Below are 27,036 nucleotides of genomic sequence, written 5' to 3' on the forward strand. Positions count from 1 at the left end.
TTGATTAGAATGGAAAAGTTGGGCTTCCCTGGTGGCGCAGTGGTTGAGAGTCCTCCTGCCGATGTAGGGGACACGGGTTCGTGCCCCGGTCTGGGAAGATCCCACATGCCGCGGAGCGGCTGGGCCCGTGAGCCATGGCCGCTGAGCCTGTGCGTCCGGAGCCTGTGCTCCGCAACGGGAGAGGCCACAACAGTGAGAGGCCCGCGTAACGAGAAAAAAAAAAAAAATGCAGGGGACACGGGTTCAATGGAAAAGTTTAGATCAAACCTGAATTTACGTGGACTATAAGTAATCATGTGGACAGGGTGACAACATACGCAACAGTCCTGCTGTGTTGTGGCTGGTTGTTTACTCTGCTTCCTTGTCTGACTCCTGGTTACACCTGTTCTCTCATCCCTGTTCCAATGCCCCTGTATCCTTTAAAAGCCCATCCCATGCCCTATTCACATAAGAAGTTTGTGTTTTGTTCCTTGGTCTCTTGGTGAACTTTCATTTTGACAATTACTGCACATTTTGTCAACTCTTTGAGGAACATTTGTTTCTGTGGCAAGGTTACCTGGTTATTCATATGTGCTTTGAAACTGGATGTAAGAGAAAAATTGACTGCATATATTTTTGTGGAATGATTTTAACAGTCTTTTGTTTCCTCAACTGTAGATTGTTTCTTTTTAAAAAAGCAAATAGTTGTTTTTGCTATGGCAGCTACAAATAATTTTTTTCCTAGACACAAAAATTATATTGGCTGTTATTAGCTACACAGAAAAAAACCTCTAAAAGAATACTTATTTTTATTTAAAAATATAATACATCAAAGTGAAGCAGTTACATTTTAAACAAACAAGAAGGTATAAAATGTTTTCATAGAGTTAGGAGGGGGGGTAATTTGATTTAGTTCATTGTCAATCTGGATGCCAAGAATAAGAACCATCACCATTTCTTTACTCTGTGAGCATCAGATATAAAGATGAGAAATTTTAGTTATAAGTTAGTGAAGTTTTAGGGTTTTAATTTTATTCAAAAATCAAAACTTTTTCAGAAAAATAACTTTTCTTCATTTTGCTCCACATCTTGTGGAAGTCCTGAATTCAGGAATGTTATTACATTTATTGAGTGTTATGACTGAATGTTTGTGTTCTCCCAAAATTCACATGTTGAAGTCCTAACTCCCAATGTGATGGTATTAGAACCTGAGGCCTTGGGGAGGTACTTAGGTCATGAGGGCGGAGCCCTCATGAATGGGATTAGTTCTCTTGCTCTCTTTCCGCCATGTGAGGATATGAGTCTGCAACCTAGAAGAGGGTTCTCACCAGAACCTGACCATGCTGGCAACCTGATCTTGGATTTCCACTCTCCAGACTGTGAGAAATAAATTTCTGTTGTCTATAAGCCACCCAGTCTATAATATTTTGTTATAGCAACTCAAACTGACTAGTACACTGAGTTTGCTTCTTCAGGTCAACTCCAAAGTGGTTTAGAAAGAATTTGTTTTCTCATCTCCTCCCCATAGATTTCTCAATATAATGGTTTTCTAGGGGATATCTTATTCATTTGGGGAATTTTGCTTACTGTCCTTTTTTATATTCATAACAAAAATTTCTGACAAAATTTAAAATATCTTATGGAAACCACTATACTATGTGATAATGATTTACTACTGTGTAATAAACAACTACATTTAGACTGATCATGAAAATAAAAACCAACACAAGTATGATAGATCCTCATTTTCTAAAGAAATATATCTTTATTGACTTTTTCCATTTTCTTACAAGCAGTTAAAAAACTCATTCTTGAACTTGCATGCTGTTCAATGTTATGATGGCTGCCTCCTTATGAGACTATCAGTGGAGCTATAGTAAGTTTCCTTAAGCACCACAGAAGACAATCATTGCTTGGTCTCACTTTTACAGAAAAGAATCCAAGTTTCACCGGAAAGAGTATGCTTAGCTCTCTTGAAGAAGACCAGTTTAGTGGATTAATGTCTAATTTACATATAGTAATAAAGACAAACTTTGAATCTTTACAGATTAAATGCCCACTTTATACCATGGTGTAATTGTTTGAATTATTGGTGAGTGTACAGTATATAGATGTAGATGTACTAGATATGTCTATAAATAAAATAGTGCTTTAAGATAACAATATTCTTTGGCTGATTTAAATGCCTATAGTGGACTCTTTTAAAAGACTAAAATGAAAATGGTCCCACTATTATTGTCAATCTTAACACTGAGCTGGTGCGGAAGGTTCCCATACTGTTGACTGTCAGCATCTCCAGGTCCACTATATATTCTCTTGGTCCTGTTAGCGACTTCACCAGCACAAGCATTGCACTTACAGGACTTGTTTGCTAAAATAAAAGAAAAAAGAAGGAGTGAGAGAATAATTTTTCTTGTATTACAGTTTCCATTATTTGTGAATACACTTCCTATAAGAATTAGGGGAAGAATTTTTTTAAAAAATAAATTTATTTATTTATTTATTTTTGGCTGCGTTGGGTCTTCATTGCTGCGTGTGGGTGTGGGCTTTCTCTAGTTGTGGCGAGTGGGGGCTACTCTTTCGTTGCCGTGCGCAGGCTTCTCATTGCGGTGGCTTCTCTTGTTGCGGAGCATGGGCTCTAGGTGCGTGGGCTTCAGTAGTTGTGGCACGCGGGCTCAGTAGTTGTGGCTCACGGCCTCTAGAGCGCAGGCTCAGTAGTTGTGGTGCACAGGCTTAGTTGCTCCGCAGAATGTGGGATCTTCCCGGACCAGGGCTTCAACCCATGTCCCCTGCATTGGCAGGCGGATTCTTAACCACTGCGCCACCAGGGAAGCCCAAGTGAAGAATTTTCAGGTAGGATTAAAGTCACTACTTAGTCCCTTCTTGGTTCTAATCCTTCTGGATCTTATCCCTTATCCACACATAGTCGTTAGTTCCAGATACAGGGACCTGCTTTCTTTTGATAGTTCTTTGTTTTCTACTCATCCCTCTCTGTTAATGTTTCTCTTCACTTTTATTGAGTAGTTCTAGCCTTTATAGAGACTGGAGTTCATGTGAGAATCTGATAATTTTTTGAACTGATAAAGTTGTCATCTTTCACTTCTCAACATTGTGGATCTGTTTACATTCTAGTAGGTGAAGAGGCATGTAAGTAGTTAATTTCAATAGAATATGGCAAATGCTAAGATATATGGGGATATGCAGGGTATATATGAAGATACACAGAGGTGTGTACTCACAGAGAAAAACAGAAGGACCCTGAAGCATTGAGGGAAGGCCTTTGAATGCCTGAGGACAGTCACCCAGAATAAGTGGGAGTTTTGTAAAGAAGGATGTTCCGGAGAACTGGGCGCAGTTTCACTTTGATGAACAATGTGATGGGTGCTGGAGAGTGCAGGGAGATGAGTTTGGACAGGCAGGCAGGTAGATGTGTGAATCTGAATGCCAAGAGGAGGGCAGGGATAGAAACAGTGGATTAGGATTTAGCAGTCACGTCAATAGGTGGACATTAAACCAAGGAAGAGAACACATATGATAAGACTGGGTCTGTGAGAGGCCAACATTTAAGGAATGGGCAGAAGAGAAGCCATTGAAAGAAGCTGAGAAGAAATAGATAATTAAGTGGTAAACAGATGAATGGCAAGCAGTGTCCAATACAGCAGGGGAGGATGAAGGTGACTGGAATTGAAAAGTGCCTCTGGATATAGAAGTACGGATGCTGTTGGTAGTTTTTTTCCAGAGCAATTTCAGTAGGGTAGTGGGAATAGAAGACAGAAGAGTAACTAGGAAATAAGAAAATAGAGACTGTGATTACAGACTGTGCTTTAAGAACCTTGGCTAGGAAGGGAGAAGAGAGAGAGGAGGCAACATCTAGAGGGAAAACAAGTTAAATATGTGGGAGGTATATTAGAGTTTGATAGAACAAGGTTCCAGAGGAAATGGAGTGAAGAATACAGGTGGTGGGTTGGCCTTGATTGATAGAAGTGAAACCTTGTCTTTGGAAAATTCAAAGGAGAAGGTTAGAAGGGGAACACATGGACTTAAGTTTGCAAGGGATGGGATGGGAAGTTCAAGTAATTTATGTCTGTTGGTTTCAGTGGTTTCAGAAGAGTAGGAGATGAGGTCACCTACTGAAATGAAGGGTATAAGAACTTAAAGAGTATGGGGACATTTGCAATCAGTGGCTGAAGAGAAGAAATAAAAGAAAGTAATAGGATTGTTGAGGACACATCTGAAGTTGGAGATTTATAGTATTACCAATCTGTGCTGACAAGCTGGGTGTGAAAATAGATGTGGATTATGTGACTGATCTAGAGTTGTTGGCCAGGGAATTGAGGTGTTGGTGACAGAGTAGTTCAAGGGTCCACCAAGAAGTTGATAGAGTGGAAGAAAATGGTGGGTGAGGGGTCCGAGGACTAGCATCACTGTGAGGGTGAAGAGCAGATAGAGTGGGAGTGAGGGCATGAAAAAGAGGAAAGAGAATCAGTCACTGAGGGGGTCACCTGAGACTAAGATGATGATGTGGAACTGTTCTGCATGATAACTGAGACTAAGATGATGATGTGGAACTGTTCTGCATGATAACAAAGTCCAGCATGTGGCCATGGGGTGGTGGCAGAGTGACATGAAGCTGAAGGTCATGGGGGATGAGATGGCCAGAGAACTGTAGGCTGAGGTAATGGATGACTATAATAGTGCCCAGATCTGAGTGATCTCACCTACTTCCTACATACCCTGCCTGAGTGATCTCATCCATAGCCATGGCTTCAATTATCACACATCTGCCAGTGTCTTAAAAGTCTATACTATGAATTCCAAGCCCACATATCCAATTCTCTACTCATCTTTACTTGGATGTCTCATGGCGACCAGGACTCAGTATGTCCAAACTAAATTCCTCACCTTCCTCTCTCCACTGGCTCCTTCTTCCTTATCTCAGTAAATGGTACCACCATTTACTGTTGCTCAAGACAGAAACTTGGAGGTTATCCTTGACGCTTCCTTCTCCTCCACCTCCCCATACCAAATGGGTTACCAAGCCATGTCCTTCTTTCTATATCTTCATAAATCTGTCCACTTCTTTTGGACTCACTGCTACCACACTAGTCCCCCATCTTTTGAACTACTTACTGGTCTCTCCATTTCCATTCTTGCTCCACTCCAATCCAGGCTCTACAGTGCAGCCAGGTATCTTTTTTAACACGAAAATCTGATAGAAACTCCTCTACTTGAAACCCTTAGTATGGTCTGTCAGGCATTGTGTGATCTAGGCCCTGCTCATCTCTCCAGGTCCCTCTCAAGCCACTCTGCCTGTAGCACCTGGAGTTCCAGATCAACTTGTCTGCTTTTTATTCCTTCCATTTGCTAGTCTTTCGTTGCTAGTCTTCAGCTTAAATCTGCTTCTCCCAGGAAGCTCCCAGACCACTGCTGTTTGGTTAGGGGTTAACTCGTGGTGTACTCATGAACAATCTGCAGTGCTCAGTTGTAACGTTCAGCATACTTGTGAACACTTGTTCGATGTCTCAACTATATGCCCCACTGGGGCAGGAATTGGCTTGGTTTTATTCACTGCTATGTCTCTAGAACCTAGCATGGTGCTTGCCTCTTATAGCTAACAGTGATACCTTGAAGATGTTGATTGAATTAATTTATTCATTTAAAAATATTTTTGAGCACCTGCAATGTGCCAGGTACCATTCATTCTATGTGCTGTGCATACAAGAGTGAACAGACAGGTAAGGTCTCTGTTTATTGCACTCACACTCTAGTAGGTAGTAGGTGACACAGACAAATAAATACTATGCAAGGTGGTGATAAGGGCTATGAAGAAAAATAAGTCTCAGTAAGGAAGGATAGATATTGGTCGGTGTGGGTGGAGGATGGTATTCTACCTTTAATTTCATGTATTACTTCCTTCTAATATGTTCCCTTTTCTAGGGAAGAAGATTTTCTCAGTATTGTCCCAAAAGGAATATAAATAAAATCCTATATCCCACAGATCCTTTCAAGGATAAGGTCCAGCTTCATGTTTCTCAAGAAACATTCTTTGACTATTGCAGCCCACATTAATTCTTTGATGTAGTGGAGCATGGAGTTAAACACAAATTTGTCGTCTTTTTTCATAGATGTTAACTATGCCACAAAGTAATATTTAAAGCTCTTTGAAGTAAGGAACTGTGTATTACATGCACCTAGCATGAAGCTGAGTATATAACAGGTGCTTAATTAAGGCCTGCTGATGGAGTCTTATGATTAAATGCCCTCTGCGCAAGTGGAATTTCAGTGGAGAAATTTTGTAGGATTTGATCCAACTATTTTTTGAATTATGTTATAATAAATAGTCTTGAAATATCTTCCTATTTTAAATGCTTTTTTGGTTTCAAATAGTAGTATTTAATTCTGGGATGATCAAAATTGGCAATGTTTTATATCATTCATAAAAAAGGATTTTACTTGAGAAAAACACTGTATTTATATCTGAAAATATCAAGTCAATAAGTTCACTGATATGAATCATAAAACTTTAAAAGTGCCATGTTTATTGCAAAAAAAAAAAACCATGCAGGTACTTTGCTTAACTCTTTGTTGATTCTGCTAGGAAATTTTATTTTCTTAAATTATGGCTAAGAGTTCAAAATGGAAAATTATTTTTAAAGATGATTTTGAGATGAACCTATTTTACTGCCATGGGTTACAAATAATGTTATTTCTTTGGGTTAAAACTATTAAATTGTTATTATCTGAACTGTGTGAAATTCATTTAGAGTAAACTTCTTACAAATATCTAGTATATCTCAAATTTAAAGCATCAAATGTTAAAGAAGTTTATTTTTAGTTATTAGAAAAAAGAATAGTAATAGATTGTATTTTGGGTTGGGTTTTTCTCTTCAGAAGTTGGTCATGAGAGATTAATCATTTCTAATTTACTGGCAGAGAAACAGAGTCACATAATTCTGGAGCTGGAAGGGAACTTAATATATCAAAGAACAGGATAAACGAGTAAACATTAAAAATCTGTAAACTTTACCACGAGGATGAATTTCCTAATTTACTTTTCATATTCTCAAAATGAAATATTGACCTTAAAATCTGATTAAAAATGAAGAGTGCCCAAAGGAGTTTTGAGAAAATTGGAACTGGATGAATAACATCCTTAGCGTGAAAGACTTACCGTAACCCTGCAAACTGCTTGGTGGGGTGCCATCATTTTCACATGAAGTGGTGAGCCGTATTTGAAATATGTCGGAATTTTAACCTAAAATGAACTTGCTAAGATTTTGCAGGGGGGACTGGAAGGCTGAGGCACTGGAGTCAGGGAGATCTGCTGGGAAGCCCTTGGAGGGGTTAGAGAGGTGCTAAGAGCCAGTTTAAAGGAAGAGAAGCAGACAGAGACACAAGGAAACAAAGATAATCCAGGGGACACCGTGGAGAGAGAAATGGCAGAATTCAGAGAAAGATTTCATATAGGCAATGAAAGAAAGGGAATACATAAACGTGACCTCACATTGCCTGCCTGGAAATTTTCAAGAATGGTACAACTATCTGTTGTATACATGGTACGGGGGGTGGGGAGTTGGGGTCACTTCTCAGATACTTCTGGGTCTTAGTTTTGGTGCAGATGTAAATAATCTTGCGAATGTAACAATAAGGAATTCAGCGTTTTTGAAAAGCTCTCCAGGAATTCTTTTTTCTATGTACAATTAAATAGCTATCACTGATTTGTGGTATCTATTTGAGGTGTGTGTGTGTGTGTTTGTGTGTGTAGGCTTGTGTTTTGGTGGTCACACACAACTCTGTTAGAGTGTGCAGCTTTTATCTGAGTGACTTTAGAGAAGCTACTTCATCTCCCTGAGTCTTACTTTTCTTTTCTGTAAAATATGGAGATAAATATTAATCTGACCAAGCATTACCAAGAGGATTAAATGAGATAATGCACACTGGAAGGACTTACACAATGCCTGCAAATAAAAACTCTTTAAATATTAGCTTTCTTTCTATGTGAATCACTACCAAACAACAACAACAAACTTGGAACTTTCTCAACAGCTAAGGCTGCCCTCAGGATACTTACTCTTAGGTAGAACTCTCTATTTTCATTTCCAGATTTAATCCGAAAAGTATTGATAGTGTTGGGATAAATGGTTGTGGCCTGTATCTGGAAGATGTCAGATGGCACAGACCTATCAGATCGGATGCTCATGTATTTGTAGACTATGGATTGGGGAAGTTCTCGGCACAGCGCATTTGAGACTGGGCAAACACATCGGCTGCAGAGACAAACAAAAGTATTCACCAGTTAGGCTTGGTAAAACCAGAAGATTCTCAGTTTCAAAAGTTCTGATTTTTCTTACTTCTCTGATGTTAGAACGTAAGGATCTTGACAAGGATTTCGTGGGTAACAACGGAAGCCTCCATGATAATTCCAACACATTTCATCTTCCCGACATTCATTTGTGGTCTCACACTCATTTATATCTGTAGAGATGTAAAGTCGAAGAGTTTACTGATATAAGTAAATTGCGGTAAGTGGCAGATTCCAGTTTGCCACTGGAAGGAGGTGTATAAGAATCTGGACTGTATTTAATTTGCTTTTAGACACAAGACTTGGTGGGACCTGGGTTCATTGCATTAATTCATGACAGATGTAGTGGAGCCATTCTCTACAGATTAATATGTGTAATTTCATGGTATTTTATCAAGCACCTATTGTTCATCTGTTGAATTCAAAGCCAAATGCTTGCCATTGACTTTTCTTAAATAAAAATGAAAGACACTATTTCTTGCCCTCTGGGGAATTAAGGAAAGCTGAAAGAAGGAGGAGGCCTCTCACCTTGGCCTTGAAAAGGGTGGTGGTTAGATGGGATTTTCAGATTGCAGAGGGGAGGGCCTTACAGGCTGCAAAAGCAGCAGACAAAAACTATGGAGATGGAAGTTTATTGTCAGGCTCAGGAGCTTGGGAGAGAGGGAAAGGCTGGAATCTGGTTGCAGTAAGCTGTAGCATGCTGCTGGATAGTTAATGTTCTGGGAGTGGATTACACTGTCCATAGGAAGCTGTTCACAGCAAAAGAAGTGAAGCGATGAAGTATCCTACCATGTAGAGCATGGCTATTTAAAGACCAAGGGGAAGAAGGGGAATTAAGGAAGAGGGTCTGTCAGTGTCAGCGGTGAGAGGTAACCCAGGAAGAGGCAGTGCGAGGAGGTCAGAGCTAGAGAGGGTCCCAGGAAGGAGGGTTGTGGGAAGGCCAGGATGGACAAAGACTGAATTTAGATTTGGGAATTAGGAGTTCCCAACTGATATCTGAGAGAGGAGTTTACAATGCTAGAGAACCATTACATTTACGACAATGAAAATTATATTAATATCCATATCCCTATGTATGTTTGTCTCCCTTTACATTTGAATAGTGATTAGATTTTATCCAATATAAGCCTTTTCTGAATCATTCCTTCCCCACAATCAGATATTTTCATTCATTAATTTACAGGTAGTCATGGCCTAGTGGCTGGGATATGATCTCTTTCTTCTCTCTGAATTCTTATATCTCATGTTCCTCTTTTGGGGCCTTTATTGCTTTTTGCTTTGCATTATTGAAATCTGCATGTTTGTCTTAATCCTTCTATTAGCTTGTAAGCTCCTGGAGGGCAAAGGCTATTGTGCACATCTTTCTGTCCCTTTATCATCTAGCATGAGTGCACTGGGGGCACCTGGATTTTAAGCAATATTAAATTGAACCAAGTTGCTCTTCACACAAACCATATGGAGATGGTGAGAAATATATTATCTCTATTTGGCATGAAGGGAAAACAAATAAGGGTTAAGTGGCTGACCAAGTTCATAGAGTTAGTGACAGGCATCTCTCCACTGCAAGGTATTGCATCCTCTAAATGAGAATAATTCCATTCCTTGTCTTTGGAGAAAAAATTTTCTTTTAGCTTCCAAACTGGCAAAAGCTATCTGGAACCCAAGAGGAGACTGGAAAAGCTATGCAGTTTCCAAGAGTCAGTTACAAAAAGTATCTTCTTTTGGACTGGCTATGGCTAAAGAAAGAACTTAGATTCCTCAGAAGAAATCACAACTGACTTGTCCTTTCAATAGTTTTCACTTTTTTGAAAAATAAAGATGCTGTTTAGCTGCAGGGAAAGTGAAGACTGGTTTGTTATATGGAGTTCAACAGCAGCAAAAGGAAACTTTATGTGATAATTTTATTTATTACTTCCAGTAATTTAGAGCCTAGCTTAATCAACTCCTTAATCATTTTGGTAGGTTTTTCAGAAATGATTAATAGTATTGAAATATTTGATGAATGTGTGTCTGTGTATCTGTGTATTCTCTCTCTGTTTCTCTCCTTCCCCGCTGTCCCTCTCCCCTCCCCACAACCTGCCACCACTCACACACACACAGAGTTTTAATTTTTGCAAGACTGTGGAAATGAGAACAGTTATTTCATCCCCAAAATAAACCTTTTGGGGGAAGGTAAGAATCCAGACTCTTTTGGCTTTACTTTAACCTGTGGATAGGGTTGGGAAGGAATGGTTTCAGTGGGGGAAACCAATTGTTTTATACCCTAAAAGAATGGTAAGTCTCTTTCACAAAAAATGTTTTGGTTTAACCAAACATTCTTCAAGATATAACACTAATGAATCTCCTATTTGCAATTCCATTGCATTTTCACCTTTCATTATAACAGATATAAATAGAGTAGGCTGGTAAGATTCCACTGAATGTTAACTTGTTTCTCTCTTTTGCTGGGTGTCAAATCCATTTATGATCAGAAACACATAGACATTTGTTTCAGGACTCCAGGGAAATTGGTTAAGGAATCCCACTGGCTAACATTCTCCTGCATGTAATATTCATGTTAAAAGTCTCAATTAGGGTTCAGAAAGTAAAACCATTGGAATGCAACGTTTCTCCACAATTAACATTACAGAGTCTCTAGTAACGTGGAAAGGGGTAGAAAGATGTTTATTGTGCCATGAACTACATTCTGATTATGCTCATATTTAGTGGTTGGATTCTAGTTGAAGGATCACATGCACACTATAAAATCTCAGGTCACAGATGTTCCTGTGAATTAATATTTCCCTGTAAAATCATGATATAGACTGAGAATCCTGAGTGTCTCCTTTCCTTGATCTTTTCCTTTCTTAATATTTTACTGCCCTTCCTCTAGAGAAGATTTGCTACTAGTCATATATATTGCTGGGTAAATTTCATAAAAACATCTTGAACTTTACAGGCTTTATAGTTTATAAATAATTTTTCTGTATGTTATTCCATTTCATTCCCTCAACTCCCTTTTCCAAATGAGAAAGTTGAGGCTCAGAGAAGTTTGATAATTTGTTCAAATTGTATAGATAGAATGCCATACAGCTAGGTCTCAAACAGATTTTGTGTCTTCAAGTTCAGTCATTTTTTTCACTCTCTCACTGCTTTATGTAAACCTGTGTTTGTACCAATTTTTCCAGGATTATCTAGTTTTAGTTTTACCTGAATAGTCTTTTGCCTGTTAAAGAAATTTTAAGCTACATGCAGGAGGTAGGGAGGAGAGGGTACACATTTTCAAATCTTTCAAAGAGACTCTGAAATCATACCATGTAGAGAGCCACTTCTTCCACCTACATGTAGCTGTGAAAATCACCTGAACATTTATTTTAAAACTGGACCCGAAGACATTAGCTATTTTTGGATTAATAGTTTTTTTTACTGAAGTATTCAAGCACTTTTTCATACACATGAAGCTGATTTTCTCAACACTTAAATTACTATCCAATTTATAATCCTGGTGTTTTAGAGAATTCAGATCAGTTTGAGGTGCACCTAACCACACATTAAGCTTATGCTCTACACTGAAACTCATGGTGAAATATTTTAATAATTGACTCTTTTCTGGTGGATGATTAGAGGATGTATATCATAGGGATTATGTAGGCTATATAGAAGGCATTCCAATATTTTATTAAAATTATTTATTTTAAGAAAGAAAAATGATTACTTTAAATTTCAAAGAGAGTTAACACTGAATATCCTCTTTATGAGATGTGCATGTCTCATGATCAACAGGGGGAAAAAAAGAGCTCAAATTGTAAAAAATGAAAGTCTGTGATAGAGAATCCTACAACTTCCTCCCTGCTTTTCCTGGTTAAAACTTAACAGATATGAAAACAATAAACTTACCCTGACATGTTCTACTTCTCACCACTTGGTATCCCTGGGGGCACATACAAGAGAATTTCCCAGGCTCATTGACACATTGATATTGACACAGGTAGCTCGAGGTTCTGCATTCATCAATGTCTGTTGAACCAGACAAGAGCAATAAGACAGAGTTGAAAACTTACATGTCACTATTTTGGTAATTTTTTTTTAACACTGCATACTCTGAAACAGAAATACAATACTTTATAAGAAGCTCAAGTGCAAATTCTAACAATATCAGCTCGTTTCCCATAGAGCTTCATAGCACAGTTTTTCTTACCATCAGTTTCACTAACTTATTGCTGACAGTTTGGCGAATCCTGGAACTAACCATACTAGCTGAGCAGACTGAATGAATTGGCTTGTGGTTGATGATCTTCATGTTGTGCTTGGCAGACCCACCCAGTGATGCAGATTCATATTTGCCTTCTCCGAAATTGGGTGGCTCTGCTCCCAAGTTCATCTGAGTTTTGAACTCCAAGTTCCATCCCTGTGCTAGCTTCTAGAGGTGATGCCCTGGCAGAATGCTTTGCATTTCTCAATGGTGCTGTCCCAAGTAAAGGTGGGAGCGTTTGTGAGGAAGTCGGGAGCGTGACGTGTCAATGGCATCCCCCTCAGGATGTCTTATGCCTTTTGAATTACACAGTGGCAGGCATGACTAGGGGCCAGGTCTCTTGGTTTCTCTTCTAATGTTCTTGACTTGCAATCAGCCATTTTTGAACTTAAACATGCATGCCAGTCACCTGGAGTTCTCATTAGATGCAGAATCTGACTCAGTAGGTCTGGGCTGGGGCCTGAGATTCTACAATTCTCACAGGCTCCCAGGAGGTGCCACTGCTGCTAGCCGTTGCATCACACTTGAGAAACAAGACACTAGAGCACCCTTGCTAATTATCAGATGCAGCCTACATCTAATATTTCAATTATTTTGTTTCTTCTCATTTCTTTTGAAAACATACTAAAAAGTCAATGTTATAATTGAACTAAATTAACTGGATTTTAGAACAGAATTTCCATGGATAAAAATTTGCTTTCATAAACAGGTACATACTTGGATTAAAGCAATAGCCATCACAGGAAGTGGACCATGATTACTAATTATTTGGACAATATTTTACCTTCACAGTTGAGCCTGTCACTGCTTAGCTCATATCCTTGATTGCACTGACAGATGAATGAACCAAGAATGTTGTAGCATTGCTGAGCACATTGATTGCTGGCATCACATTCATTTATGTCTGAAAGGCAAGGTTATACACATTTATATATCTATGTCTTTAAACATAGCCTTGCTTTTTTGTACCTATGTCATCCGATGATAAGTGAGTAATTCCCTAGCTGGATTCTTTGCTCTGCAGAAGCTAACTGGAGAACAGCCATTCAGGTTTTATATTTGTTGGAACAACTTCAAACATCTGTCATATACTTCTTTTAAAAATACCAGAATATTTTTTTTTCTGGGAATGACAGTTAGTTTGGTGTTTGATGAATCCTTCCAAAAGAGTTTAATGATTCTAATAAATATACATTCCAGTATCTGTTTTCTTGTATTGTTGTTCAGATGCAAAATGCCAAGTCTATAAATAATTGATATAAGACACATACTAATACGGTCTCTCAGCATGCTGTAGTGAAGATTTATCTGTGCTATTTAGTACTTTTTAAATGGGTCCTGTTAAATTCCATTACAATTATAACATAAGCCTTTGAGACCCATACAGAGTTTTGCAATGCTCTAAGGCACTGAAAATATTGTGAAAAGGCATTTTTCCTGCACTAGATTCTTTCCATGTCATGCCAATCTTAAAATTGTGTGCCGTGACATTGCATTCTGAAAGGGCAGAAGAAGCAAGTAAAAATCAGATGCACTTTCAGTGGAAAGTTTATGTATTTGAACTTGCAGTAACCCCTTTGGCACCTTCAGCGTTTATATCACACACTCTTGACTAATTGGTGTGTGTATATCAATTGATCTGTAGTTAAAAAAATTTTTTTTGATACACTCACAGAAGAGAACTAAAACCAAGGTTAACATTTTTTTCCATTCACATCTTGATGTGTTTTAAAAAACCAGATTGGTTACTGTCTTTTCAGCTTTATGCAGGGAAGTTGATGGAAACCAGTTCACTCAAGAACATAGAAAACTGGAAATACTGCAGTGTGGCTTGGGAAGACAGAAATCAGTCAGGATGACTCTTTCCAGAAGTCTTACCTACGCAGGTATAGTTGTTTGCTGCCAATTGAAACCCAGGACTGCACTGGCAATAAAATGATCCTGGCGTGTTCACGCATCTTTGGTGGCAATATGGAGGGATGGTACATTCATCTATATCTAGGTTATCAAGCATACACAAAGAGAACCAAATTATTGACTATCCAAATTACTATTATTGAGCTATTTAATCTCAAGTTCTCAGCAGAGCATTATCTAGAAAACCTATCTAGAGACATCCTTTTAAAAGTAATTAGTTTTCTTTTTAAAAAATTTGGGTATCTGTGCTTTAAATACACTTTGGTCTGCCCTCTGCAGTTAAATGAGATGTTAAGAACAAAGACTTCATAAACCTGGTTGGGTTGGTTGAGATTTAAAGAGTAAAAAGTAATTAAAACTATTTCACATATAAGTGAGAATGTCAGGCTGGGAATCTAAAAGCTTATTTATAATGATAGAAGTAGAAAAGAACTATGGAAGAATTGAGTGATGTAGCGTAAAACTAATAAAAGGAGGTACGTGCTGTTGCTTAGCTGGTGACCTTGGCGAAGTCACTTAAATGTTCAGTATCTAGGTTTTTTCTTCTGTAAAATGTGGATAGTAATGCTGCGTGTGTATCTTATGAAGTTTCTGTGAGAATCAAGTGAAAGAACGCTATGGAAGGAATGGGACGCTAAACAAGTTACTTCTTGAGAGTGCCCTTCTGACACATTGATCATGTGTTCCAGCCTGTGTCCTTCTTGTATAAATATTTCCAACTATAAAATGCTCAAATGAGAACTTGCAAAGTAGGATTAATATTTTAGAAACATAATAGAATTCCATTAATTGATGATTCTACACTTTGTGACAACTCCAATATGGCATGTGTAATTTAAAATAACAATTATGCACAATCACTGTAATACTATGGAGTAACTATCTCATGGAAAAAAATGAAACAAAACAAAACTTTATGCTGAACCCTTCCAGTACTTTAATAACTAAAAGTGTGGAAGGCAGTGTGCTCAAGTGGCTGCAAGGTAATCTGAGTTTGAATCTTCATTCTGGCATTTACTAGCTTGGTCTTAACCTCTCAGAGCTTCCATTTCCTCTTCTGTGAGTAATAATCAGCAATGTGGCTGGATTGTTGGGAGGCTTACATGAGATGGTTTAGGTGAACTTTCTTGCACAAAACAGGCAAAAAAAAAAGGGAGCTATTATGAATAAGCTGCAAAATATATTTGATTTAACTTGAATATTGAAATAAACAGTAATGATGTTCACATGGCTTCCCTCCTAATTTATTTAGGTGTCTGATCAAATTGTCACCTCAGGGAGGCCATCTCTGTCCATCCATATAAAATAACTTCTTCTTCCCCATCTATCCCCTTATCCTGCTTTATATTTCTTTGTAGCCAGTGACACTCCTTGACATTGTATTGTGTGTTTATTTGCTTCTTGTCTGTGTCCCTCCCTATAATGCAAGGCAAATTTCCTCCTCTTGAGGTAGAGGTAAAGTATTTTTTGTCTGTTCACTGTTGTGTGCTTAATACCTGGAACAGGGTCTGGCATAGTAGGTGCTCAATAAACATTAGCTGAATGAATGGAAATTTCATACTAATTAAGAGTAATTTTAGCACGGTTCTTCCTAGTACCTAGTGTTACAGCCAGGTGCCAATATCAATTGCTAAATTATGTAAGTGGTACTTTCTAATAGTTCCGTGGGCTGCGATTCTGTAAAATCTGTTTGTTTACTACGATGGCCCAATACCTAGAACTTGGCATACAGTCAGCCCTCACTAACTATTTGATGAATAAATAATGCATGTCTTCTCAACCAGTAAACATTCATTGAACCATTGTTATTTGCTATCATTGTGTTTGGTAATGTAGGTTTATAATGATGATAATCATATATATATTCTACCCTGTCTTGTATGGAAAACAAGCATGAAAACAAATTAATGCATGGAATTATAAGATCAAAATAGAGAAGTGTACAAGGGAGAGAGGGAGCACCATTCTACTCAAAGTGTGAACTGCTGACCACTACTGGTCCAGGGACCATTTGGACCAGTCCGCAATGAATAAGTACAGAAATTGGGAGCAAGTGTTTAGGAATAACAATTTGGTATTACTGCAACATTCTTACTGTACTCTACATAAGTATTGATCTATAACAGGTTGGAAATTTACAAAGGATCCATCAGAGTTTGAGAATTACTGGCATAGAGGAGGGAGTGACTAATTATATTTGGGTATATCATGGAAGACTTCCCAGAGGAAGTTACCTTGAGCTAGAATTTGAGAGTTGAACAGGAGTTTGTTAGGACTGCATGTCTCTGGTAGAGGCACCAAAGTGTGACACCGTGTGACGTATTGGGGAACTATAACTAGTGGGACAAAGCTTGAGTGTAATTATTTTGGCAGGAGAGTGGTGTTGATACAGTAGAGCTGGGCAAGGGCTAGATAGAGGAAGACCTTATATGCTCTGTTGAGGAATGTAGTGTTGGTTCTATGGGTGAGGGGAACAGTGAGGAAGCCACATGATTAGATCTGAATTTTTTTTTTAGTTCTTGGCGGCACCACGTGGCATGTGGGATCTTATTTCCCCTACCAGGGATGACCAGGGATCGAACGTGTGCCCCCTGCAGTGGAAGCATGGAGTCTTAACCACTGGACCACCAGGGAATTCCTAGATCTGAATTTAAGGACATCTCCTGCCATACCATAAAGGGCTCTAACCATAAGTTCCATTTGCTTTGATTCTTCCCATAGTAGGCTGTTTTTTTTCTTTTTCTATACTTTTTTATACCCTCAATTGTTTATTTTCCTGACTAATACAGTGGGTAAAACTTTGGTGCCTGTGGAGTTTTCCACACAATTTTCTCTTAAGTCATAGCTTCAGTCAGTGCAAGCCCTGGTCCTTCCTCAGAGGCTGGGCACTAGCCCCAGCACCTATGCACAACCCCATGGCAGGAAGAACAGGGCCAGGGCCCATGAGGAGCTCAGGGTTGACATCCTGACACCAAGAGCTCACATTCTCGGGTGAAAATTGATGCTGGGTTGCCTGTCTCCACATCATTATCCTCTGTTCCTAAGAGAAAATAAGGACTCTTCACTGATCTTATGGTAAGAGGTGGTATGTAAATCAGTGGACAGAGTCAATTACAGAGTTTCATCCTAGTGCTGGGCCTCAAGATTGAGCCCAGAACACTTTAGTTTACTTCTCATTTGCCAGTTGGCCTCCCCATATCGTGTTCTTCCTGTTATTCAAAAAGCATGCATTGAGCACCTACTTGGCGGGCACTCTTCAGGGACTGGGGAGACAACAATGACACAAACAAGGCCTGGCCCCTGTCCTCAGAGAGCTCAAGTAGAGCTCTCAAGGAGGGCGCATGTGTTGCATCCCTAGCACTGCACCTGCTTGCCACATAAAGAATGTTTAGTACGAGTCTGTTAACTCATTACATAATGATGGCACACAGCTATACAACCCAGGACCAGGAGCCATTCTAAGCACTCCTGCACATGAGCTCCTGAGATAGGGGCTGGTATTATCTCCATAGTACGAAGGAAAAGAGTGAGACACAGAGTATTTAAGTAACTTGCCCAAGGTCTCAAAGTGAGTTAGGGGTAGAGCTGGGATTTGAACCTCACCATTTGCCCTATAAGCTATGCTATGCTACAACCAGTGAATGAAGCCCATAGCACCAGTGTTTTAGTGCTAGGGTACCAAATAACTAATTAAAAATAATTTTCCCGGTTGCTTTTGTGGTCTCATTCACACCCCAAATTTCTGCTTTTGCTTAGTCTAACATGTAACCAACACTTTGATACCCAGAATATGCTCAACCTTTAAGGCTAGTTTTTTTCTTGTTAACGTGGAAAATGGATTGGTAGTCAATGAAAAAATAAGCACTATCATTCTCCAAATAAAGATGAGTGCTTTGTTTTAAAGGACTGAGGTTTAAACAGTTAAGATGCTCCAGACAGGACTTGGCTTAGTGCACTGTTGTACTTACCTACACACTGCTCTCCTCGCTTCTGATACCCAGGAGGGCACTGACAGGTGAAGGAACCTCGTAAATTGATGCACACTTGGTCGGCTCTACAGTTGTGCGTCCCTGCAGTGCACTCATCTATGTCTGTTAAAGACACGCAGCACAAAAATAGTTTGAGTCGGTTGTGAAGTTGTTGATAGTTCCTCCATTTTGCCATCATACTTTTCTTAAGGAAACCAAGTTTTTACTCTGTAATACTGTTATATTGGAAATGCTTAAAATGATACATTATTTCAAGTGTTCAGAAAGTAATTTCATAGATGTCAGTGTGTACCACTTAGATTTAACAAATGCTAACATTCTGCCCTGCGTGCCTCAGCTCACTTTGTTTTGTTAAAAAATGAAACACTGGAGATGTACCTAAAGCCTTACTCCATCCTCATCCCTTTACCCACACACCTATTACCATCCTGGTAGGTGTGAATCCTTCCCTGAGATTTTTTTATACTTTTATTATACAGTTATGCACCCATTAGAGTATACAGTATTGTTTTGTGTGTTTTAAAATGTAAATAAATTGTATGATACTTGCTTTTCCACCCAATATATGACATTTGAAATAATTTCTAGTAACTAATCTCTAAAAATCTGCCCAATAACTAGGTAAAAATCAAACTTTAATATTATGCATTCCCTGTTGCTGTTTTGGGTTTTTTTTGGTAAACTTTAGCACAACATAAATGTATAAACTTTTCATTGCAAATTTCAAAATAAAAAGGATTCAATTTAATGACATTTCTCTAGGAGAGATAGGCTGGTGTAGTTTAAAATACATATTTTCCCAAAGCATTTCACTTCTTGGAATAGTTTACTAAATGTATCTTAAGGAGTAGGTAGATTATAGTTCCAGAAAAGTAAAAAATATTCAGTCATAATATGAACTTGTTATAACAAATTTCTTTGAGATCAAAATATGATGGGCATTTGTGTGTGTCTCTCATATTACAGTAATTTATAAGTGAAATATAATTTTGCCTTATCCACATCACCTTTTCATTCATTCAGATCTCTCATATTATGAGATTAAATAGCACAGATGAAAGGATTATAAAATTTTGGCATTCTTCAACAATTGAAGACTCTAAGCTTCATTAAAAAATATCTAAAATTTGTAATTCCTAGATGACAAATTTTGCATAAAAACTGAGAAATGTTTAGGGGTGTTTAGATCATCACTGTGGCAGACCCATGGTGGTGCTTTGGAAGAAATAGTGGGGCAAAAATCAGTACCAAAAATGAATCATCGGTAATTAGAATTTATTCCTTAAATCCTGCCTTCCCTTTAAGAAGCTCAGAGAGTAGCCCCTGGTGTGTTGCCTTTCATCTTTCTTTATTTTCAAACATCACTGCTGCACTGTGCACATAAATGCACATTATTACACCCAGTAATATTACACCCAGTGTAATAATGTAGGAAGCTCAGGTTATAAGAGAGTTGTCCTCAGATATCGGCTTTAGTTAGCTAGGTGTGGAAATGATAAGAGAGATTCTCTCCAAAAGAAGGAGGGAGGGGAGATAAAGAATACTCGAGGGATGTATGGCTGTTTATTGGATAATAACCTATAAAAGCATCTACTTACATAATTCTTATTATCTGGTTTTAAAGTTTTGGTGAATTTTTTGTTATTGTTTTTTATTTTTGTTTTGAAATTTATTATTATTATTACTATTATTTTCAAATCGGTGATTACAACTCTGTCCTTTTCAGGTACTATGCAGAGGTACAGCAATCTTGCTTTGAAATTATCTGCTCTTTTTGTGTCTTTTATTATTTTCCCGTATGCACTTGATGAAAACATGTCTACTGGGATTTCTTCAGAGCTTTATGACCCGCTAATGCAGAAATGACAGCAGAGTTCATATTGTTTTATGTCAAGAACATTTGCCAGCATTTGCAGTGATAATAGCCCTGAGAGATACAGCAATGTGAGATTCAGATGTGGCAAGCTTCCTCGGTACTTGCTGGCAGAAGATCAAGGGCTCAGGCTGGCTGCTACATTTTCTAAAGGAGGCTTCACCAGTGACTGTGGCTTTTCTTTCTGAGACATCCCTCTGCAAACTGCCTCCACCCCATCGCATTCCTGATGTGATTTCCTTCCTATTTTTTTTTGTCGTTTATTTCTCTCTTTGATTAATAGGCTAACATTTCCAGTGGAATTAATATATCATTAAATAGATTTCAAACATAAAAGCCATGCTCCCTGGACCTATTATTTTTTAAGAACCAGGTCTGTTTACCTTCTAAGAAGGATTATTTAATAAAACTATTAGGTGAGTTAAAGTAATTTAATAAAAAAACAAAAAACCAAATAAAATACCACTGTCTCTACTGCCACTATATTCTTTTCCTTTCTCTATCAATAACAAACAAAACTGCAACAGGGCTCACCTCACCTAGGATTGACTGGTGGTATTTTATTTTATTTATTTATTTTATAGAATAAGCTTTTTTTACAAAAAAATTATTTTATTTATTGGCTGCATTGGGTCTTAGTTGTGGCACACAGGATCTTTTGTTGTGGCGCTCGGGCTTCTCTCTAGTTGCGGCGTATGGGTTTTCTCTTCTCTATCTGTGGCATGCAGGCTCCAGGGTGCATGGGCTCTGCAGTTTGCGGCACGCGGCCTCTCTAGTTGAGCTCAATAGTTGTGGCACGCGGGCTTAGTTGCCCTGCGGCATGTGAAATCTTAGCTCGCCGACCAGGGATCGAACCCGTGTACCCTGCATTGGAAGGTGGATTCTTTACCCCTGGAACACCAGGGAAGTCCCTGACTGGTAGTATTTTAAATACACTTTCTACTTACTTGGATTCACGTTTAGTTTTAATTCTTTCAGATGGGAAACCTCCCTGAAATTCAATAAAACACAGTTGCATGAAATCCCCTTCAAGAAATTATTCCAAAAGAGTTGAATGGATGCTTCATCTTATACCTTGAGCTGGATCTGCTAGTAAACGAACAGACTACATTTTCATTTATGGCTTTTCCGATTCGAGTTTAGAATATTTATCCTCTTTGCTCTTAGCAGGTTATCTAATGCTGAAGGATGTGTAGATAGAATGGATTTCTTTGAACTATCTTCAATTATACCATCAATTTATTGGTTTATTTAAATAACACGGTTTTATTAATTTGAAAGTTGTACTTTGAGATCCTGTTATTGTTTATTCACATATCTATACAAAATCATGTAAGAACTGATTTACATTGTTAAACTCTTTTATGCTTATCTTTCTACTTGTATGCATTTCTATGTCTTAAATATCATGTGATAAGAAAATCACTAAAATATACTACTATGTTAGAAACTCAAAGCAGAATATCCATCTCTGTGCAGATGCACCAGAAGGCCTGGCTCTCCCAGGTATGTTTATGAAAGTCCTCGGTGGGGGGAATACCTGTATTAGCAAAAGCAATTCTTTATTCTTAATGGAAACTACTCACATCAGCTATGGTTTTCCTGATAATCTAGGAAACAGTACTCTGGGGAGAGGAGTTTTTGTTTTGTTTTTAAACTATCTGTAAGTTATCCTTGACAGTTAAGCTCACTAGGTTCTTTTTTTTTTTTTAACATCTTTATTGGGGTATAATTGCTTTACAATGGTGTGTTAGTTTCTGCTTTACAACAAAGTGAATCAGTTATACATATACATATGTTCCCATATCTCTTCCCTCTTGCGTCTCCCTCCCTCCCACCCTCCCTATCCCACCCCTCTAGGTGGCCACAAACCACCTAGCTGATCTCCCTGTGCATATATGTGCATGCCACTCTCTCACTTTGACACAGTTTACCCCTCCCCCTCCCCATATCCTCAAGTCCATGCTCTAGTAGGTCTGTGTTTTACTCCCATCCTACCCCTAGTCTCTTCATGACTTTTTTTTTTCTTAGATTCCATATATATGTGTTAGCATACGGTATTTGTTTTTCTCCTTCTGAATTACTTCACTGTGTATGACAGACTCCAGGTTCTTTAGGCAGACAGTTAACACATTCCCTGGGCCCTGAACCCAAGCTCTTTGAGGACAGGGTCTATGTATTACTTTTTTCTGTATTCCTAGCACCTTGCAGAGTACAAGAAACAGGGTGGGTTTTCAAAACATATTTGTTCAATAAATGGATGAATGAATCAAGATTGTTTGCTAAGAACTGATGCCTAGAGTTTAAAGAAAGTAGGATCAGTGTTTTATCTCATGGAACTAAACATTTACAAGGCAGAGTAACAGGCAAGACGTAAGAAACACAGCAAGATGTCAGTAAATGGAAATGGCTGTAAAGCAATGGAGTGGAGAAGTGCAAAGCTAGGAAGATGGCAGCATCAGAGGTGGAAGGCTGGCCTGAGGAGGTGAATTTTGAGCTGCATTTTGAAGAAGGTAAGGTACATGGATTGGCAGAAATAGGAGGCTATTTCTAGGCAGAAGGGAGATCACATTAGAAGATGCTGATAAGACAAAAGCAGTTGGCATGAGAAGAATGGCAGATAGCTGGAGTCAGCACGGCTGGAGGTGCTGTGTATGAGGAGTCTGGTGCAGTGCCTGGTTGAAGGCGCTCATAAAATGGTAGCTCAAGTCATGAGCAAAATTCAAGGCCTTAAAGGTGCGATTAGAGTTTGGATTGCACACCACAGGAAGCAGCTCTGAACTATGTAGACATAGCCGAATGGAAACATTACCAAAGTACAAAATAATAGAATGTGCTTCCTAAAATATCACAACACGTAAATCAACTCACATTCCATCATTCTAATGCATTAGGAATAACTAATGGCAATATTTGGTGATTTCCTCATTTTTCAAAAATGTGCCCACACTCTCCCTTCTAGTGATTTATACTATTGTAGGTCCCTCTCTTGCTGACTTTGGCATCCTCGTTGCGTTAAATAATCCAGCTGATCTTCGCTCAGCTCTCACTGCTAGCCTCTTTATCACAATGATCCCCAGTCTATGGAACTGCATGTTTGGTTTTCTCTCAAAGTTAATGGAGGCAACTGTGTCCACATCTCTGTCCTGTCCATTAAGTCCCTGCTTAGGCCCACATTCTCTATGATTTTGGCTCCTGCCCTTCAGTCTGACTCATATTTCCCAAACCCCTGACTCATGCTGCTTTCTCTCTCTTATGCAACATTTTAATCTCTGCAATGTTCTTTCCATAATTTGATAACTTACCACGACATGGAGTCACTTCACTGTGTTTTCCTGGGCAAAGACTTTGTGTACCTTAAATGCTTTAGATTACCACTTAAACTTTTCTAATTTGTGCTGCTTTACATTTAGGGAATAATTCAGAACTACTTTGGAATAAGCCACCATTGACCAGATGGTGTGTTTGATGATAATGCACTGAAATAGGAATATTATTCCTGAAATAGGAATAATAAAAATAAAAATAATTATTTTTATTCTGTCACTGCCTCTGTGATCTAGGGCCATGGCATCAATTCTTTTTCTCTCTGTTTCTCCATCTGTAAAATAGACTGTCTATCCTTAATGATAATGCACAGATTTTAAAAAGTTCAGAATTTTCAAAATAAATCTTTTTGTTTCCAGACTGTAAATTCTTAGAGTAAAATAACCATATCTTGACTAGTTCTGAGTGGGACACTGTGCATGCTTTGTAAATATTATTTGATGGTAAAGAAAAGGTAATGGTTAAGTTCAAGTTGCTGCTATTTCTTGATCTGTGTGGATCTAAAACGTTATTTTATGTCTTCCCCAACAATACTAATTTAATCTCATAAATGGAGTAAAATAGGAAAAAAAAGGTCAAGATTCATGTTTGCTATAAGGATGAGCTACTTTACTCCTGTCTGCTTTCTTTCTTTTTTTTTCTTCCTCTCTCTCTTCCTTCCTTTCTTCCTCCCTCCCTCCCTCTTTCTTTCTTCTTTCCTTCCTTTCTTCCCTTTCCTTCCTTCTTTTCTTCCCTCCCTCCCTCCTTCCTTCCTTCCTTCCTTCTTTCCCTCTCTCTCTTCCTTTCTTCCTTTCTCTAGTGACAGGACAATAAATTAGTTCCCAGCAAAGTACTCTTTCTACTTCATCTATGAAACTTTTTGAATAAAAGGGACTCATTGGGTGAAGATCTTACAGTTATTTTGGATATTAATCTTATTTTTCAGTATAATCCTGGAAGATAGCAACTATTTCAACAAGTGCTGAGGCATTGCTATTTTATTGCTGCCTCATCCATTAATGGCTATTAATAATGATAACCTGAGTAATCAAGACATTAAATTATGTTGATTGAAATCTGATTAAGGAGAAAGTGTATAATATTTTATATAACTTCACATACAAATTTGTTAAAATTCTAAAATTAACTGGCATAAAAATAGGCAAATATTTAACAGTATTTAAACATCTATTATTTGATTAGGAAATTAGATCTACAAGGCTCTGATTTAATCCTAGTAACAGCCCTGTGGAATAATGGTTTCATTATCCACAATTTTTGGATGAGGCAGGAGTGGCCACTGAAATGTAGGTTGATGAGTGACCTGCCCAAGGTCACACAGAGCAGAGATTCAAACTTAAGATTTCTATTTTGCTTCTGCAGTTTAGGTTTCCAGAAAGGCTTATTTCTTAAGAGTTCGGGATAGCAGAAGTTTTATTGTAGTCATATATGTATATAAATTTCTTATATATATTATATAAATATATAATTTTTCTTAGATTTAAAGAGAAGGTTGTTAATCTTTAGGGCGTTGGTTCCTCCCTTGCATCTTTCTGCTATATTAGAATAACTTTCATAGCTCTCCAAATCTTCTGTTTCCCTCCCCAGTCCTTAGCCAATTATCAACAATTTTTGTCAAAGATTTTCTATTTCCCTTGCTGCTTCTTTCATAGTACTGGAATCAGATTTTTCTGGGCAAAATGCCCAGTTCTAGTTAGCTTTTCACCCTTCTGAAATTATCAGCTAGAATTCACCCAAGCTAAGCAGTTCTAGCAGAGAAAGTAAATACCGATATTAAGTAACAAAAGAGGACTGCCTTCGTTGGTGGCAAGCAGTAGATTTATAGTTCTAAATTCTTATCTGTTCTGGCAAAACAGATTGTTAATAGTTTGGTGTGCTTTAAATGATAAACAAAAATATCACCCAAGTCAACAAATATCAGCCTCCCTGATAGTTAATTTCTTTGTTTTAGAGAGTGGTGAATCAAGTGTTCTGGAAGTCCTTGGCATTGCACTGTGTTCTAACAGAACCTTGAAATATGCTCTTCCCATATGTAAAAATCGTGCTACATGTACTTGGAGTTGCTTCACCAGCAGTGATGATGGATTTGCACTGCAAATCGACCCTTTCTCACCTAGTCTCCTCTGTGGCTAGTGGTGTTCATTTGCAAGATGATTGGATGAGGTTAGACATACAGTTCATGTCTAACCTCGTGAATTCATATTAAATATTCATGAATGTGGGGGAGAAAACCAACTGGTGAACATGAACGATCAACTCGTGACTCCTCTGTACTACACACAAACCAAATGGACCAATCATAGGCTAAAACAGAGAAAAGCAAGGACACAAAGACCTTAATCGTCATTCTTCCCCTCTTTTTGCACACTGGCAAAGTGAAGCTTCTTCCTTTCAGAATCTTAAGGGAAAGACATTTTCTACTGATAAATGATTTGTTAATTGTCAGGAGTGTTCTCTGGCATCTCTGAGAATATGTCATACCCAGGTAAACTCCCTTTTTTCTTCTTAAACTTAATTATCTATTTAAAAATGTTTGGGAAAAGATGACCCTGCTATTTGGAATGATATTATAATCAATCATCAATCTACAACCTTGTGGAGGTAAAACTGTGTTTTGAAAAAAGCAGCACCATTAGTCTTTGCTCTAGGATGGATGAGTACCAGGAATTAAAGACTGTATGAAAGTTCAAGCCCATGCCATACAAGCTGGGAATCTACTTCAAACTGGATGGCCTTCAGAGGAATTATGATCCCATCTTATTAGGGGATGCCTCTGCATTGATATTTCAATTGTGTTTTCCTGGTGCTCCACTGCTTCACCTTGCCCCTCCCACCTCCCTCCTATCCCCAGCTCCAGATCAAATCCCTGGAGAGTGATGAACTGGATGGAGATTGAGTACATTCAACTGAGTCCTCCATGCCCTCCATGAGCACAGTGGCTTGATTCCTGGTCCCCCTCCTTGAGGCCTTACAGTCAGATTAGTCAGTCTCTCTAGCCCAAAGCACACACATTCCTGGCTTACTCCATCGGACCAATCATCACTTGAGGTCACATAAGCCCCTGGCTATGGCAATGCCGATTATAACAAGCATGGCTTGGTGACCTCCTAATTGTATGAGACCAATTAACATTATACTTGTTGTTCATTCAACAATAAACAGCTTTTGTGCCCATTAAATTGAGGCATACTACTAAATTTGCTGAGTATAACTTGGCAATACTTCTCCAAATCATTAACTGCCTAAGACTTTGAAAATAAAGTGTATCTTTGTGCCTCTTGCCTTCAGAGCATGTTACATTCTTGTGTGTATTTTCCTGCCCATTTCATTACTTTGTACTTATGAGGTTTCTGCACAATGTTTCCCCATATGCCTCAGGGCCCTTATATTTTTCTGAATTCCAAATGGATAGGTAGTA

The 27,036-nt window shown here is 38.3% G+C and overlaps 1 protein-coding gene across 2 annotated transcripts in view; it reads right to left on the bottom strand.

The window, feature by feature from the left end:
* Positions 1 to 1,721: 1,721 nt before the first annotated feature.
* Positions 1,722 to 27,036, bottom strand: part of EFEMP1 (EGF containing fibulin extracellular matrix protein 1) — a 67,079-nt gene continuing 41,764 nt past the window's right edge. For both annotated transcript variants that reach the window (XM_024119139.3, XM_024119138.3), the window contains 7 exons: positions 18,398 to 18,520; positions 14,391 to 14,510; positions 13,297 to 13,416; positions 12,158 to 12,277; positions 8,331 to 8,454; positions 8,051 to 8,246; positions 1,722 to 2,350 (listed from right to left, as the gene is read on the bottom strand). In XM_024119139.3, coding sequence (XP_023974907.1) covers positions 2,189 to 2,350; positions 8,051 to 8,246; positions 8,331 to 8,454; positions 12,158 to 12,277; positions 13,297 to 13,416; positions 14,391 to 14,510; positions 18,398 to 18,520 — 965 coding nt within the window. In that variant the 3' untranslated portion in view covers positions 1,722 to 2,188. The remainder of the gene's footprint in view (positions 2,351 to 8,050; positions 8,247 to 8,330; positions 8,455 to 12,157; positions 12,278 to 13,296; positions 13,417 to 14,390; positions 14,511 to 18,397; positions 18,521 to 27,036) is intronic.

The sequence above is a fragment of the Physeter macrocephalus genome, chromosome 12 (genome assembly GCF_002837175.3).
Source record: "Physeter macrocephalus isolate SW-GA chromosome 12, ASM283717v5, whole genome shotgun sequence".
In the NCBI taxonomy this organism is placed as follows: Eukaryota; Metazoa; Chordata; class Mammalia; order Artiodactyla; family Physeteridae; genus Physeter; species Physeter macrocephalus.